This window comes from Urocampus carinirostris, chromosome 5 (genome assembly GCF_059441175.1).
Source record: "Urocampus carinirostris isolate Australia breed hairy pipefish chromosome 5, RoL_Ucar_1.0, whole genome shotgun sequence".
Classification (NCBI taxonomy): Eukaryota; Metazoa; Chordata; class Actinopteri; order Syngnathiformes; family Syngnathidae; genus Urocampus; species Urocampus carinirostris.
In genome coordinates, this window is record NC_142353.1 from 9,864,532 (window position 1) to 9,883,317 (window position 18,786).

The 18,786-nt window shown below is 41.4% G+C and overlaps 1 protein-coding gene across 1 annotated transcript in view; it reads right to left on the reverse strand.

The window, feature by feature from the left end:
* Positions 1-18,786, reverse strand: part of LOC148365156 (uncharacterized) — a 21,113-nt gene continuing 2,327 nt past the window's right edge. The window contains exon 2 of the mRNA XM_088335607.1: positions 1-1,561. Coding sequence (XP_088191733.1) covers positions 189-1,265 — 1,077 coding nt within the window. The 5' untranslated portion in view covers positions 1,266-1,561 and the 3' untranslated portion in view covers positions 1-188. The remainder of the gene's footprint in view (positions 1,562-18,786) is intronic.

An 18,786-nucleotide genomic window follows, 5' to 3' on the forward strand; every position in this document is an offset into this window, starting at 1 on the left:
CGGCCTACATCCAGCAGTATTTAGGAACACAGCCAGCATAGGCTCACAAATGTAACCCAATTTTTTTTAACCCAATGTCTTGGATTGCAGCAAGAAGGAGCCCGCCAACACTTATGACCCTGATTGGTCAAAACCGATCCCAGTCATGAGTGGAATGTTACCTGCATTCAGTTGTCCCTGCTATTTTTTCAAGCACACTTGTGACTCTCAGCTTTCTCGATATTGGGGAATATCTGACCACAAACTGAGCAGGCAAAAGGTTTTTCATCAGTGTGGGTTCTTGTGTGTGTTTTTAAGTGATCCTTTCGAGCAAATCTTTGATCACAAATTGAGCAGGCAAAGAGTCTATCACCAGTGTGGATTATTGCGTGTTTTTTTAAATGTTGATTCTGAGAAAATCGTTGATCACAAACTGAACAGGCAAAAGGTTTCTCACCAGTGTGTATTCTTTCATGTTTTTTTAAATTTCCACTTTCAGTGAATCTATGACCACAAATTGAGCATTTAAATGGTTTCTCACCAGTGTGGGTTCTTGCATGTGTTTTAAAGTGATCCTTCCGAGCAAATCTTTGACCACATACTGAGCAGGCAAAAGGTCTATCACCAGTGTGGGTTCTTGCATGTTTTTGTAAGTGTTGATTCTGAGAAAATATTTGACCACAAAATGAGCAGGCAAAAGGTTTCTCACCAGTGTGGGTTCTTGTATGTGCTAATAGGTTTCCCTTCTGAGCAAATCTTTGACCACAAACCGAGCAGGCAAAAGGTTTTTCACCAGTGTGGGTTCTTGTGTGACTTTTTAAGGTTGCCCTATGAGAAAAAGTTTGATTACAAACTAAGCAGGTAAAGGATTTCTCACCATTGTGGGTTCCTATGTGTGTTTTTAAGGTGTTCTCCTGAGCAAATCTTTGACCACAAACTAAGCAGGCAAAAGAATTCTCACTAGTGTGAGATCCTATGTGTGCCTTTAAGGTGTCTTTCCGGACAAATCTTTGACCACAAACTGGGCAGGTAAAAAAATTCTCAACAGCCTGGGTTCTTATGTGTGTTTTCAAGTTGTCAATTACAGAAAATCTTTGGCCGCAAACTGAGCAGGCAAAAGGTTTCTCACTGGTGTGGCCATAGAAATGCTTTTTCAAATAACTCCCGGATTGAAACGTCTTCCCACAGTGAAAAAATTTACTGGATTTTCCGTCAGCGTGAAATATCTTATCCCCTTCAGACTGTTCGTTCGCATCTTTATGGTGAGTGTCGTCATCATCCGACATTGGCGCTAACCAGCTTTCTGACCCTTCTTGGAGTTCTTCATCACCTTCCGTTTTTATTTGACGACTTGAAATGCTACAGAGAGGCTCCTTACACAATTTCTCTTCATGTTGACCTTGATTTTCACTCTTTACATGATCCTCAGTCAAGTGACTCTCTGTGAATTCTCCCTCCTCTTTAATGTATAGTGGTTTCTGAACCTCCACTTGTTCTTGAACAATCTTCCAGTCCTCCTCCTTTTTAATGCTTGAAAACAGTGATTCCTGTTGCCGGTGAGGAAAGTGTTTTGCACGGACGTCTATGGGACACAAAACACACCGAAAACCAAAATTAGGCAAAAAGGTTATTTATACCAATGAAATTGGATAAGTTTTAAAGCTTGTTTTCTATTTTCCATGGTCATTTTCTCTCAACCCAATGTTCGAAGTTTAGCAATAACCCCATCAAGCCTATCTTGGATGGCGCATCACTGCATTTAACTGTTGATACTGTTGTATTTTATTGTTTGTATTGTCTTTGAGTGTTTTTATTTTTTGTTTGTTTTTTTACTTTTTGCATCTATTTTATCACTGTAAGTAACTATGGTTCAACGAAAGGATTTCTGTAAAGGGCTGTATTTAAAAAAATACAGACTCCACTTAGAACATGACATGTTTACACATAAAATCAAACAAGCATATGTTTGTGGGTGTAGCCAATACGTACCTGACTTGATTTGTTCAGTTTATAAAAAAAAAGGTTGGCCAAAGTTTGCATGTTTCACAGCACACTTAAGAATGTTGTGACGCATGCTTTGTGCAATTCAATTTCAAAAGGGGATCATAACACTCCTGCTTTGTGTGAAAAGTGTCATGATATTTATACAATTACCATATTTTTGGGGGGATTTTAAAAAAATGTATTTCAAAGAGTAGGGTGGCTCTAACCCCGATTTTAACCAACCTGCGTTGGCTCCCAATTAGCTTAAGATGTAATTTTAAAATGTTGTTGTTCTTTTATATTTTATTATACAAAATCATGCATGGATTTGCTCCCTCATATCTTTCAGATTTAATTCCCCCTATGTTCCAAACCGGAGCTTTCGCTCTGAAAACGCTGGTCTGCTGGTGATCCCTAGAGCCAAGAAGAGATCCCCAGAGTGTTCTCCATTCGGGCCCTAATGCTGTGGAATGCTCTTCCTCCTGAGATTCGATCTGCAACCTCAGTGGAAAAGTTTAAATCTAAGCTTAAAGCACACTTCTATTCTATAGCATATAAATAACCTATATTTTATGTCGACAACATCTGTATTATTTGTTATTGCAACGTCCATTGCAGCCTGGTCACCCTCGAAGGGGGATTACCTCATGTGCAGTCCCTTCTCCAGGTTTCTTCATTTTCCTCATGTTGAGGATTTGAGTTTTTCCTTGCCCTCATGAAGGTTTTAGATCAGAGGATGGTGTAGTAATAGTCTGTACATAAGTTTGCAATCATCTGTGGTCTGTGCAGCCCTTTGAGACTCCTTGTGATTAAGTGCTATACAATTAAACATGACTTCTTTATTTAATCATATAAACATATGATCATATCTTACATCATTATAACAATGATTTTGTTAATACTAAAATTATCACTTTTTTGATCACGCTATACAAAGTATTTTACAGTTTCTGAGATTTTTATCTTTTCATATCCTTCTCCCGCTCTTAACAACAATATAATGTGCATAACCTGAGACAGGTATTTTCTCAAGAAGAATTTTAAAGTAGAATTGAACGTGCACCAAGAGTGAGCTAGAAGGGATCGACGAGACCAGGTGAGAGCCTGTTTGCCTGAATACTGTATATACAACTAACCAAATGCCACTCAGAGCAGATTACAGCGGACGACACTACAGATCAATTCAGTTAAAATATTGTTTAGAAAGGATTTGATTTACATGCTCACAATGACACAATATCAGAAATGTGTAACTATTACCATTAAGTAAAATATGCAACAACCACACTGAAAAAGTAAACCTTTGGATTTATCATGGTACTTTTACTTATCTGTCTTAAGCCCTCCTTCCTGTGGTAGCTACCACCTACCGCATTGCTCCGTTTGAATAGAAAAAAAGAAAGTATCACGTACAAAATTGACCTTGATGTCTTAAAGACAATTATGTCAGCTCTCTCTAGGAGAGCATCATGTTGTGAAAAAAAAATGCAAATTTTTCGACCTATGGGTATTTTTTTAAATGCTCAATAATACGATACTTCAGATTTTTTTTTTGCATATTATTTGAATTGTTGTTTTATAAAGAACGTGTTTTTAACACTAGGAGGCGCTAAATAATACACACTTCCTATGTATTGCGTTTATTGTATAAATTTGGTTTAAGTTTTGTCACCATCAACACATTGGTTGCAATGGATGTTGCATTTGTAAGAATCAACATTTTCAATGCAAAAATGAACATTTCTCGATTTTTTTTTAATTTTCGTCATTTTTATGGAAAATACGTACAGTATTTAGTAATTGTCTAAGAACTGGCATAAACGATGGAAGATTTTTTTTTTAAATTTAGTAGCTCTGTTGTACTGAGCTAAAAGAAGCACATTGAGCACAGGAACGATTTCAGAGAGATTGCAATATGGAGGTCAAAATTAGAAGAAAATAAAATAAAGAGCTAAAGCAGGAAAAGTCAAAGAACACCCCAGGACCCTCCCTGCTCCGGTAGTTGACTTTGTCGCTCGAAGTCTACTTGCGCTCCCCAAAGATCTCTGACTTGACATGCTTTTTTGAGAACATATTCATGAAACGTCTCTGCTAAGTTTCCTCAGCTCGGACGGAGAACGCCAGAAATAGGAAGATCAATGAAGGGAGATTTTTGCTGCAAAACAAATAAAAACACCAGATTACATCGGAGGTAGAGTTTGCGTGGGTTTGGTTTCGTCTCCGCAGCGCATGCGCATAACAGATATTTTATGACAGCATCCTACTCGCCTTTGTTTTTGTTTTGTTTTTTTACAAAAAGACGAAGATTCTGAACATATTATTCATGCATTTGTTTTCCGAACTAGTTATTCTGACAAGGGTCACAGGTGAATAGCAAACCAATTGCATTGCTTGCTCTTCCCCCTGAGATCCGATCTGCAACCTCAGTGGAAATGTTTAAATCTAAGCTTAAAATTCACTTCTACTCCATAGCATATGAATAACCTACTCTTCTCGTCGGCTGAAAAATAGTCTGTGTAATATAGTGTAATAATCTGTGAAGCCCTTTGAGACTCTTTGTGATTTAGGGCTATACAAATAAAAATGACTTGACTTGACTTGACTTAATGCCAAAATGTAATTTATGTCAACATAAATGCCAACCTTTGGTAACAATTTTCTATACCTTATCTGTATGAGTAAGACTCACAAGAGGAGAGGATATTTGTATGCTGCCATAATGATTAATATTCAGATTCAGATTCAGATTCAGATCTACTTTATTGTCATTCTAGTACACGTGTATACAGAACGAAATGTCGATGCATCTGACCCCCACAGTTTCCTTGAATGTACAGATATAAATAAAGTTGTATTGTATTTTGGCTACGTATAATATATCCAGACTATCGACATATCGGTCTCAAGCAATGGGCATTACTTTAACATCCCCGGATTGCTCCCAGCACGGTCACATCAGTTCCGCCTACTGGTTCCTACCAATCAGTTCCGCCTACTGGTTCCTACCAATATTCCCACATCTACCCCATTAAGCGGGTAACCCGCAACAAAAACATCAACAACTGTTTTTTTATATAAGACAAGTTATTACAAGTCTATTCTCACAAGTCTTCTGCCCTGATCAAGTTACATTAGGAGTCATTGAATTACCCCAGAAAGGGATTGCTTTCTTCTGTTCGTGCATTGTTGTTCTGTAGTTTTTGCTTCATTGAACATTACCATATAAACATCTTACCACAGTGATGCTCAAACAGTACATTCAAACTGTGCAACAAACTTAAATACCAATAAAGAAAAAGATAAAAACAAAACAGTAAAAAAAAACATGTCACGAGGGAAACAGAAAGTTACATAGAGACGCCAACATGTTTGCAATTATTATTGTGATTGGTTTCTCTTATGACTTCTAAAGGGCATTTTTATGTTATAGGACCTTGGTGCCAGGGCTGACCCCAGTTTGCGCTGTGTTCTTTACCCAGACTCTCTGTCCTGGTCAAAGCTCCTGTCCCTGCTGTGTTCGGTGTCTTTTGCTGAAACAGGATGTTTATGTCTCCTTCATTTGCTGATATTTCTACCTAAAGACTTGTAGGTCAGGCTACCTCAGCTCAAAGTCCTATTGACTGATGGGAGAGGTGTTCTGATGTTTCAACCCATTAGGAGCTATGCAGCAGAAGCGCCTTGCACCAAAGGTGGGTCCCTGTAAGCCATCAAGGCCTTGTGTGGATATTTTCTTTAACTCAAAAGAGATTTGACTATTCCCACAGCTCTTTCACCTTCTGAATTCCCCTGAGGATAGCGAGGGCCGCTAGTCACGTAATTGAAGTCGTAGTCTCTGGCAAAGCTTAAAAACTCCATTGACACAAGCTGAGGACCAGCGTCCGTGATCAAACCTTCTGCAACATGATGTGCGAAGATTGCCTTGAGTTTCTCTATTACAAAGGTTGGTGTAGTGGAAGTGAGGTTTACTACTTCTGTGTAGCGCAAAAAGTAGTCAACTACCACCAGGTACCAAGCTGAATTCCACTGGAGCAGATTCGCTCCCGTCCGTCGCCATGGCTTGGGCAGGAAAGGTGTTGTCATCTGTGGTTCTGGGAAGTTATATGTCTCATTGGCACTCATCACACAGTGTCCCACTCCCAGCTTTATGGACTTTGACCAACTTGGCTTTTTCATATGGACTGTTATGTGCCGGCGATACACTTTGTGATGCCTGGTGACCTTCGTTGACTTTGTTCTTCTTGCAAGGGGATAGGGATTGGCATTACCTTTAATATCCCCTGTCAGCTCCTAGCACTGGCACATTAGTTATGCCTATTGCTTTCTACCAATATTCCCACACCTTTTGAGATTAAAAAGCGGTAATTTCATCACACACTCTCTTTTCACACGAGGAACACAATTCGTCACACAGAGTATTAAAAAACATCAACGACACATGCTTGTTTGAAACCAGTGCTTTGAAATTCCTTCCTACCCATTGAGACGTTCTGTTCTGGTTGCAATAGTTTAAGTTTCAGTGTTATTGGTTTTTACGGCTCACCCCTTCCAATAGTGAGAGGAGCCTCCTAAACAGACTCAGATACAGCATATTCATCGTCTGTACACTGCGTCATCCCACTTTTCAGAGATGAGCCGGACCTCGTGTAGCGACCCTCTTTCATGCACGACACAAGGTTTCACAATCTCTGGGTTTATTGCCTGCATTCAATAAACAAAACAATACAAAAGTCAGGGGCCTCTGTTCACGACTGCAATTATCTTCAACGCTTACTAATTCACTTAAGCTACGGCAAGCCTGAAGCCCATAAAATGCCAAACGAAAAAAACAGTCGCAGACGCCCATGACTTAACAACTGAATGAGGTACCGGAATATTACATCAAAAACACAGATTTTGTGAGAATTCAAAAAAAACATTCAAAACAATCAAATTTCAACTCTGTTACACCCACCCCCACCGAATTCTGGACAAAATCTGACACTTGGTTATAAAATCAAAATCAATATATAACTGTAGTCATTGGGTCACACATATTAGGACCGACTTGAGAAGTATCCTTTAAGGATGCAGTGGACAGAGAAAATTCTCTGAACCAGCCACCGGCTATAGAATGCCTTACACATTCCACATTCACCCAAGACATATAAGACATAAATGAGCACAAAACATTCTCTCCAAAACCAAGTTATTTCAGAAGAATTTTAAAGGGAAAAAATGTCATGCCCCAAGAGCTCGAACTACTGTGTTACGCATAGTCTAAACATTACACTGTAGGTGTCTGGTGACATCTTGTCTAGCCATAGTGTGAAGAAGCCTGTTGACTGGTCGTATAACACGACCCAGGCGTGTAGTGCGGTGTGGTGCAGACTCTGGTTGATCAGTGTGGCTAACGTTACCTCCAGAGACAGCAGCCACTACAGATTGAACATGATCATGCTCACTAAGAGTCGAAATGTCATCCCTAACAGCAGTGTCGTGAGTATGAGTGGTCAAGGAATGACCAGAGTGATCAGAACTTTCAGAGATCAGCCCATGCACCCACTCTCTGGTTCTCTCCCCAGACGCAGGCATGAGATCTGTGTAGTTGTCAGGGCCTGAGATGCTTACAAGACTCTGCGCATCATCTGCCGCACATCCAGACCGGTTTAGCTGAGCAGGCACTCGAGCATGAGATTCTTCGGAGACAGTGGGACTGGTCATTGAAGAACAAACAGAGGCAGATGATTGTGCAGAGGACAAAGACAAATCAGACTGAAGAGAGGGCTGGTCTTGAACTGGGAGAAAGTTAACCAACATCAGCAGGTTACGGTGAACAACCTTCTCATTCCCTGTGATGGTGTCTTGAATTTTAAATGTGTGTGTTTGAGGGTTCATCTCAATAACAGTGTAGATGGTAGACTCCCACCTATCAGCCAATTTTCGCTTGCCCCTCTCATTTTTGTTCGCCACAAGGACTCTATCTCCAACTCCAATTGACGGCCCTTTTGCTGCCCTGTTATAGAGTCGAGTCTGTCTGCCCTGTTCCTTTTTTGCATGTTCCTGAGCAATTGACATAGCCTCCCTCAGGTCTTCAGACAGTTTTGCAACATATCTGCCGTAGGTGGTAATGTCAGGGTCAGACAAAATGTTCCCAAACAGAGTGTGACTGGGAGGCGAGGAACTCTCCCAAACATCAAGTAAAATGGTGCATATCCAGTAGTTTCATGAGCAGTGCAATTGTACATGAATGTGAGTGTTTGTAAACGTCTTGGCCAGTCCTGCTTTGGTTCAGGGGGCAGAGCTCTGATCATATTGCCCAAAGTACGATTAAAACGCTCAACACTTCCATTTCCCATCGGATGGTACGGGGTAGTATGTGACTTACGCACCCCAGATAATTGTAAAAGTTCTGCGACCAAATTGCTCTCAAAGCTTGGGCCTTGATCAATGTGGATCCTCTCCGGGAAGCCATAAACACAAAAATACTTTTCCCATAGAACTTTAGCTACTTGCCTGGCTGACTGGTCTCTACATGGAAAAGCTTGTGCCAATCTGGTGAAATGGTCTGTTATCACTAATACGTCAACAGATTTGTTGTGTGAATCTTCAGCGGACCAGAAATCAATACAAACAAGTTGCAATGGGCGGGAAGTGGCAATGCTTTCCAGAGGGGCCCTCCCTGCAGGCTCAGTGACTTTGCTGACTATGCAACGCTGACATTGACGAACATGCATCCTCACATCTCTGTCCATATGCAACCAAAAGAATCTCTCTCTGGCGATGCTCAGGGTTCTTGACTGGCCTTGATGGCCCGCACTGTCATGCACCCCTTTTAAAACTTCGGCCTTCAGGCAATCAGGGACCACTAACTGATGGCGTTTTGCATTTGAAATCTGATTACGGGATACTCTGTACAAAACATCATCACTCAGAACAAACTTCTCCCAGTGCTTCAGGAGGCCCAGAACTTGACTTGTCTCGTGTGCCCTTTCACGTCTAGACGGTCTTCGAGACCGTTCCACATAAAACCGAAGACGAGACAAAACTCTGTCCCTGGACTGAGCCTCTCGCAGGTCATCCATAGAGAAGGCAGGCAGACTGGGTAGTGTATCTGGAATAAGGTGGGGCATGTGGCTTATCAGTTGAGCTGCACGAGTTCTCGCACCGGAGGCCCATTCAGTGTGTGACTGGACAACAGCAGCAACTTCTTGATTGGATACAGTCTGGGCCGACACGAGTAATGACTGGACATTTGTAGCTATAGAATGGGACAGCTTCTCTGCCATGACAGGCTGATCTGTAGAGTCTCTGAGAGTCTGTTGGACGGCTGTATCAGACAAAACCGCAGCTTCCGCAGTGAGATCATGAAGAGGTTCACTGACTAGTCTGTGGCCAACATTCTGACAAAAAGGGACACGGCTGAGAGCGTCAGCAACCGTGTTTTTGGGACCAGGCACATATTTGATTTCAAAATTGTAACTGGCCAGCTTTGACACCCATCTTTGCTCACAACAGTCCAATTTGGGTTTAGTCATAATGTGTGTAAGTGGATTATTGTCAGTCCAGACGGTAAACTCATGGCCTTTCAACCAATGGCTAAACTTCTCACACACAGCCCACTTCAGTGCAAGAAATTCCAAACGGTGAGCTGGGTAGTTCTTCTGTGACCGGGTCAAAGACTTGCTAGCGAACGCAATTGGCCTAGCCACTGTGTCACCTTCACGTACCTGGGACAAAATGGCTCCAAGGCCATCCAGTGAGGCGTCAGTCGACAGCAAAAATGGACGACTAAAGTCTGGATGAGCCAAAACCACAGAATGGATAAGGGCCTTTTTGAGGTCTGTAAATGCCTGGTCGTGGTCAGCAGTCCAGTCACCTGATTTCAGTTTGCGGCCCACTACAGTGCATTTGGGCTTTCTGCCTTTCTTCTGTTTCTGGCCAGCCAGCAGATAAAACAAGGGCTTTGCGAGTGTTGAATACCCCGGAATGAAGTGTTGATAAAAATTTAACATGCCCAAGAAAGACCGTACACGTTTCTCAGAAGGTGTCGCTCCATCCGACTCCATCAAGTCCGCCACAGTCATTTTGCTTATACTTTCAACTTTTTCTGGATCGGTAGACACTCCATGTTCATCAATAATGTGGCCCAAGAATTTTACAGATTTCCTTAAAAAGTGACATTTCCTTGGGGCCAGTTTCAGATTGTGGGCACGGAGTCTGCTGAACACCATTTCAAGACGTCTGAGTGCAGAACTTTCATCAGGGGCAAAAACTAAAATGTCGTCCAAGTAGCACAGCAGACTTAAATAGTTTTGGTCCCCGAAAATGGAAGTCATCATCCTCATGAAACTCCCTGGGCTATTACAGAGCCCCTGTGGCAACCTGTTGTACTCATAAAGCCCCATAGGCGTAGTGAACGCTGAGTACTTCCTATCATCTTCGTGTAAAGGCATGTTGTAAAACCCAGACGTCAAGTCCATTGTACTGAAGAAGGAGTTGCCACCAAGTGCTGCTAAGCAATCAGCCTGATGTGGCAGAGGATGAGCGTCTTTCAGAGTCCTCTTGTTCAACCACCTAAAGTCAGTGCACACACGCATATCACCATTCTTCTTCCAGATGAGAACTAAAGGTGAAGCATATTCACTTGTCGACTTTCGAATGATCTCTTTCTCTTCCATTTCATTCAAGACTTGGCGTAATTTTTGATACTGACTCGGTGGCACACGTCTGAAAGGGAGTCTGAACGGCTTTTGGTCAACCAGATGGATTCTGTGAACAAAGTCCTTCGCCTTTCCGCAGTCAAGGTGATTACGCGAGAAGATGTCTTGGTAGTGAATGATCAGCTCTGACAACTTGTCTTTACACTCAGACGATGCATCACAACAGCCAACATCTAGTTCACCCAGGCCAATAGACTGTAGCTTCTCCTCAGCATTACTTACATCAGAGCAGACAGGAGGCAATTGCACAACGGAAGTACTCTGATGGCCACTGACCAGGTCTAGATCCTCCAAAGCAACACAAGGCACCAAGTCAGCCAGCTTTGCATTGCGTCTCAAAAACAGCGGATATTCTGTGACATTCATGACCTTCAGTGGAACCCATCCATCTGCCCACAGAAGTGTGACGATTCTGGCGACCATTAGACCCTTGGGGGCAGATCGTGCCGACGTAGGTTCTGTCATCGCTGCGCTCCCAGGAGATACTCGTGCAGTTTTTGACAGCTTCCCCCACAAGAGGTACTCACGGCCAGGCTCAAGGCATGTGGCTGAATTGCAGAGCACTGTGCCTATCTTCTCGGGCATTTCACCACCACTCCATCTATGCAAGCCAGCTAGCATTGAAAGAAATTGCTCCGTTTCAGCATTAGTGGATGATGGAGCAGAGATTGCTGTCCAGTACGCACTAAACTTCTTTGACTCATGCAATATGTTTCTGATAACATTAGTTCCAATGATTAGGTCATCAGGTTGCCCCTCAACAACAATTGTTGGCACAATCATTTTACAGTTATTGATTTCCATATGGATGTTGAAAGCTGACTTTGGGCACACTCGTCGACCCCCAACACCAATGAGTGTCACGTTGGTGGAAAATTCGTCTTCTGTACGTACTGCTCCAACAGAGAGCATCTTACGCAGAGCAGTCTCACTCACGGTACAGGCCATGGAGCCACTATCCAACATCCCCCCCAAAGTCATACTGCTCCCCACTCTAACTGGTACATAAAACAAACTATCGCTGCCCCCTACAGTATGTGTGTTTTGATAAACAATATTAGGCAACTGAGATTGTGTGAACGTGTCAGAATTAAAAACTGAATTGAAATTGAGATCAAATGGGTGGGAGAACTCATTTTGACCTGTACGGACTCCCTCTGAATACAGGTCAGCTAGTTTCCCGAAACTGAACTGATTTGGGGAGAAACTTTGTCGGGGCAATGCTGCTTAGAGTGACCAGGGGCTAGGCACTTGAAACACAGATTATTCAATTTGCAATGATATAAAGTGGAGTGATCAGCGCCACCACACACCTTACATGGAGGGGAGTTGAAAGGACTTAAGCGCCTCTGAATACGCTCAGGATTGCGTGGCTCCACTCTAGACAAAACTCTCTCTAGCATGCTCATCATTCGGCCAAGGACATCACTGTCATCTTTCTGAGCAGGCTGTGGTAGGACATGCTGTGGTGGGACATGCTGTGGTGGGACATGCTGTGGTGGGACACGGACAGGCGGTGAGACATGCTGTGGGCGCTGGGCATGCTGTCGAACACACGAAAAATCTGTATATGGATCGGGGTTAACATGGTGGGGACAAATGGACTGGAGACCCGTCTCTATAGAGCCAGAGTAGGAACAACAAGAAGATTCACTGTCAAGCACTGCAGTCGGGTAATTCTTCAGTGGAGGGACACTGCAAGACCTAGTTGACGCCCCTGATTCCCTTTGATACTCATCTATCCTGAGTTGAACGTCCTTAGAGGTCCACTCATTAACAGGCTTGCATCTGAAAATGTTCGATAGCTGTGGATCAGGACAGTACTTTGCAAACATTTGTGCCACTTCCCCGCCAAGGTTTTCCATTTTTCTGCCCAAGCGACGCAAACCCTCATCAGCAGTGTCTGCTGCTTTGTTTAGTCTGATCCAGTAGTCAACTGGATTTTCCTTTGGCGTGGGTAGCGTGGTGTAAAAATCTTGCAACGGGAGAGTTGACGAGGAATGACTAAAGTATCGTATTAGAATGTCATAAATGATATCTGGGTCTTGCCTCACATCAAGTGCCTCATCACTCCTGAGAGCTACTCTGACAACGTCTCTTGCCCTCCCTAAAAGCCTGCTTAGTATCTCATCTGCTTTTTCAGCTGTTGTATAAGACTGTTTCCGAAGCTGGGCTTTAGTCATGGTGATCCATTCTTGAATTGAACACTTGTCAGAACCATTTCCCCTGAAAGTCACAATTTCACGTTCAGTCTTGACATGGACAATTACCGGTGTAGTGTTTTCCTGCGTTGTGTTATGTGGTCTAGGGTCGTCTTTAGTCATAACAGTCGCTGCTTTTCCAGTCATTGGTGTGTCATGTGCATGTGTGCGATCAATGAAACCAGAAGAGAGCAGACTAGCCAATACTGAGTTGCCTATCTGCTCTCCAATTCGGCCTACCATGTCAGTCAGGTGTTGCAGGGCAATATTATCACTCATTGGGGTTGAAGTCTGTGCACTCTCCCTCAAGAACTGTTCACTTGGAGACCAGTTTGGGCTCATACCACGCCCCCTGTCCCTCCCATCACTAACATGTTCTTGGAGACCACCTACACCTTCACTTCCATACCCACTAGTAAGTGTGTTTGCATTCAAACCATTAAAATGAACACCCCTGCCAATAGAAAAGCCCTGAAAATCGCCATTTTGACTACTATATCCTTCAGCCATTATACTTTCAGTAAAACTGTCGTATTTTCCCTTACAAAATACAAAATAATCTTACACCATATTTTTTTTTCAAACGTGTTTATTTACGTAGTTTAACATGTACGCCACCATTATGTAGTAGTTTCCCACAAGTTGTAGCTCCAAACTGGGGAGAGTCTTCAAGAAATCCTACAATCCAGGGTGTCGCCATATGCAGGCAATACACAAAGAGGTAAGTATTAGTTTCAGGAGCGAGCAGCAGCAAGTCAACTGCAGGAGAGAGAGTGGGAAAGGTGAGATGGCACAACATTCATTTGGACAGGTAACTTAAAATTAGTTTTACCTGGTTATTTCAGTATGAGAAATTATTTTCCCCCCATTTTCCACTTATTGAAACATAAATATTTTGTTTGTTTGTTTGTACATGATTCAAATTGAATCGTTTCTTCCGGCGCCGTCACGAATGGCAGCCACTCCAGCAGCTCCCGTGTTATTTTCGATTGTTCTCGATTGTTTGCTCTCAGCTCAGGGATGCTGCTGGAAATGTGAATTTCCCTTCGGGGATGAACAAAGTATCTATCTATCTATCTATCTATCTATACAAAGAATTGAAAATAAAAAAGGGATAAAATAAAAACCAGAAATGAACTAATAATTTACGTATTGATAGCAAATGCACAGTGGCACAAATACATAAAACGAAATCAAAGCGCCAATGCAGTGCAACAGTACCCTCGAGTGGACACAAGAAGAATATGCAGCAACGCCGGGATCTGCTCAGAGGCTGATCAAAATGATCCAGTTGTGTAGTCACGGCACCAGTGTAGCGACCCTCTTTCATGCACGACACAAGGTTTCACAATCTCTGGGTTTATTGCCTGCATTCAATAAACAAAACAATACAAAAGTCAGGGGCCTCTGTTCACGACTGCAATTATCTTCAACGCTTACTAATTCACTTAAGCTACGGCAAGCCTGAAGCCCATAAAATGCCAAACGAAAAAAACAGTCGCAGACGCCCATGACTTAACAACTGAATGAGGTACCGGAATATTAACAGTAATACAACAAAAACACAGATTTTGTGATAATTCAAAAAAACATTCAAAACAATCAAATTTCAACTCTGTTACACTCGGCAGGGATGGGCAGTGACGTTTGCGTGACAATACTAATACTATTTTTCTCCCTAAATACTTGGGGAAAACTTTTTTGTTTTGACATTTTTATATTATTGTTGGAAATCAACTTTGCGGTGGTTACATTACGTCATTTGCTTTTGTGACATATTAAAGGCACAGGTTTATGTCTTTATTTCCTGCACTTTATTTAAGGTGATTTATTGTAAAATAAATGTAACATTTTCAATCTTATAGGTCGCAGCCAAAAAATTCATAAAAATTACCACAAGTCAAATGAAAAGTCACAAACTTAACAAACTGATGAATGATGGTAGTTGTGCCCAAACAGGCTACCTTGAATGGTCATTACCAGGCCCACCCACAGACAAGCTCTGCCGACACAAAGAAAAATGGATGTAGTGGTGAGAGCAGTCTGAAAAAAAGACGAAATAAAAATGCAAAAGAAAGAAGTAACAAGCTGGAACGAAACGATAGAAAGAAAAAAGAAAAAGGAAAGAGAGAGAGAGAAATGAAGAAAAAGAAAGCAAGCAGGGAAAAAAGGAAAAATGGGAAAAAAATAATTGAAAAGAAGACAAAAAAGCAGGAAGCAGACAGGTTTGGGGGTCCTTTTGATCCGTATGGTACTATTAATGAGGCGCACAAATGGAATTAATGCGTTTCATTATTCGAGGGAACTACAATAACATTGCTGTTTTTTACACTATGCCGTGAACTTTTAACTCACTTAAACTGTTTTTATACCAAGCAACTTTAAACTGGAATCCCTGCATGACACAAGAAAATTTCTGTTAAAAATATTTACTTTTCAGTGCAACTACAAATGAACTACAAAATGCATGAATAAATAGTTCATTTTTAAAAAACACTACTTGTGAAACACATACCTAATTTCAACTAAAGACTGGATTCTTGACTTGTTCTGTACGGTCTTAACGAAGGACTTTCATTGCCAATACTCAAGAACACAAGGTAGCAGTAAAGCGTCTTGGGCTCTAGTTGTCAACTCGCGAATGTCAAGAAAGAAGAAAACACCAGAAGTCGGTTGGGACGATACTGGGATTTTGCTATCGATCCACTCCACAAGTGTAGTATCGATCGATACTGATCTGATACTTTTGTCTGAGAAATGTCATAATCAATGAATACTTGAGTGTTTTTTACTACAATATAAACAGCACAACGATTTTAGGTACTAAAATGTTCTTTTTAAAAAATAACTACAGTGAAAACTTAAATAGGCCTAAAAAAATAAGTATAAATAATTCTGCGAGTGGGGTGGGGGCGCTTGATGGTGATCTCGTGCAGGGAGTAATTTAGTGTAGAACCGCCACTGACTGTATAATGACGTAAATCAGACAATAATTTTTTTTTTCTGGACTATAAAACGCACTAAAAAAAAGTGCACATTATAATCCAGCGCATTTATATAGAGCTGAAGGTAAAGTAAATAATCAGGAAATCCATAATTACAACAAAATAATTCTTCATACAGAAAATCAAGTCAAGTCAAGCCAAGACATGGTTATTTGTATAGCCCTTAATCGCAAAGAGTCTCAAAGGGCTGCACAGACCGCAGATTATTGCAAACCACAGACAATTATTGCAGCATCCCCTGATCTAAAACCTACACTAGGGCAAGGAAAAACTCAAAAACCTCAACATGAGGAAAATGAAGAAACTTTAAGAAGGGACCGCACATGAGGTAACCCCCTTCCAGGTTGACCAGGTTGCAATGGATGTTGCAGTAACAAATAATACACAGATATAGTCAACATAAAATATAGGTTATTAATATGCTATAGAATAGAAGTGTGTTTTAAGCCTGGATTTAAAAAGTTCCACTGAGGTTGCAGATCGAATCTCAGGGGGAAGAGAACGCTCTCGAACCTGCGGATCTCTTCTTGGCTCTTGGGATCACTAGTAGACCAGCATTTTCAGAGCGAAGGCTCCGGACCGGAACATAGGGCGAAATTAAATCTGAAATAGTCCATGCATGACTTTGTATACTACCAACAGAACCAAAAAAATCACATCGTAAGCTAACAGGGAGCCAATGCAGGTTAGCTAAAATCAGTAACTATTTATCAATGCATCGATTTATTTTAGCGGTGAAATCAGCGTACCCCATATTTACAGTGATGTCCCATCAAATACGTTTTTTATCTCCTGTTTTAATTCCATCCGTGTTCTAGGTCCAAAGGCTTTACGTTTGAATAAAATCACATGGGGGTATTTTGAAGGTCCATCGTAAAATACAGTACTGTACCTTTTATATGTCAAAGTGTCCTTGGGCAAGACACTGAATCCCTAATGCCACCAATAAGCAGGTCGGCGCCTTGCATGGCTGCATGGCCGCTGTTGGTGTGTGAGAGTGTGTGTGAATGGCAAGTGCACATTGTAAAGGGCTTTGGGAGGTCTTCATTGACTTGAAAAGCGCTATATAAAGTCAGATCATTTACCATTAATTGCGCAATATTTTGAAAGTTAAATCAGACATGCAAATAGTGTATTCACAATTGAATAGAGTCTGAAAATTGTAATGTCTGCATAAATGTATTACAAACCACTAACAACACCATTAAAGTTAAATTGTAAGACAGTATTGATCGCAAAACAATACAGTAATGTCGTTCCAATCCAAGTACTCTCTGAGTCTCGATAATCTCGATATTTGGATCGATCCACCCGCCCTTAACCAGAAGTCCGCACATATTGGTAAATTTCGGCGCTACGCTGCACGAGTGAGTTTGGACCAAGCATTTTATGTGTTTGGCCGTGGAACTTTTGGCAAAGTAAAATGTCAAAGCAGATGGTAAGGGAGCGACTGATCGCTGCTGCTGACGAATTTTTCGGGCTGTTTGAAGAAAGGATCCTTTCGTACGAGGAGGAAATCGTCCGCCTAAAACGGCAACTGGAAACGGGTTGCAAGAGTCAAATTGTCATCAGTGTCAAAGGTCGGCACACAGACCTACAATTTAACTTTATATAATTTGAGACAACGCCTTAAAAGTTTCCCTGCTTCCTCGTCTTACTCGTTTATTAGCTATCACATATTCCCTCCTTCACTATTGGACCCGATGTCTGGTGTGTGACAGGATAAGGGTATCATTTTTAGTTACTTCCAGGTTCTTGATTATAGAGTATGTCAAAAAGCATTATTATTTTTCCAGCCTTATCTCAAGTACAACACTCGCAACCATTGCCTATACTAACCCCATTGCAGAAGAGATTGAATTCAAAATTTGCAACAGGGGTCTTTGAATCATTTTCACCCAAAGAGTCACAAAAGCAAAATATATTTTGTTTTTTTTCTTGTTTTCTTGAGAGAGCCACACCATATATTTTAGGACAAAATTAAATTAAACCACCAAACCCGCTCTCCATACAAAAGCTAATTCTTCAGCACATTTTATTTCACTGTGTGATGTTTGATTAAATCTTAGAAATGATAGTCCCTGTGTCCCTTATCAATATAAATATACCACTTCATCTCCATTCTGCAGTTACCTAAAAAGGTTGAGGCTCATTTTGACATTTTCGACCAAAACAATGGTTTCAAAACAAGGTGCGAGCAAAGTTTTATTCGTAAAAATGTCATGAAATACTGCAAATGAGGATACAAATGTATTCACCTACAGTGCAGTCAGCGCTGGGCGATATAGGGTGTACGCATTTAATCCTGTGCATTGACCCGCCCATTCGTATCACTCACGCAATCAAATTGCTCTAGGAGCTTTGCTAGATCCTCTGGGTAAAAACTTTGTTTTGGGTTAAAGCTTGTTTTGTGGATTTTCATCATAAAGTGTCTCAACAAGAAACTTAGATTGTTTAAGGAGCTTCCATATAAAGGATTACTTAGCAATTTACAGCCAAAATGGGGTCTGTTAGTGTGACACATTGACTGTAAACTGTAGTTAAAACTGTGTCCAATATACACTGGACCAAAGCCCATGCGTATCAGTAAAGGCTCCAGTGTGCATATGTCATTCAGACAGTGCGTTTATTAATATATCAAATATATGCACAAGTTCTATTTTATCTCTGAGCCATGTGTACTCATAAAAGAGCCATATATGCCCCGCAAGCTATATGTTTCCGACCCCTGCTCTACAATTAAATACTGACATTGAGTGACCAATCCTGTACTCAAACTTTCTCGCTTAAATCCAAATGTCCTGGTTTTGTGTGATGAATGCCATGGCTCCCTTCGCAAATTAAGTCATATGTTCTATGGCTGTACCAACCTTTGGAGGGGTTATTTTAACACTATTCTACTGAGAATTTAGAGCCTTA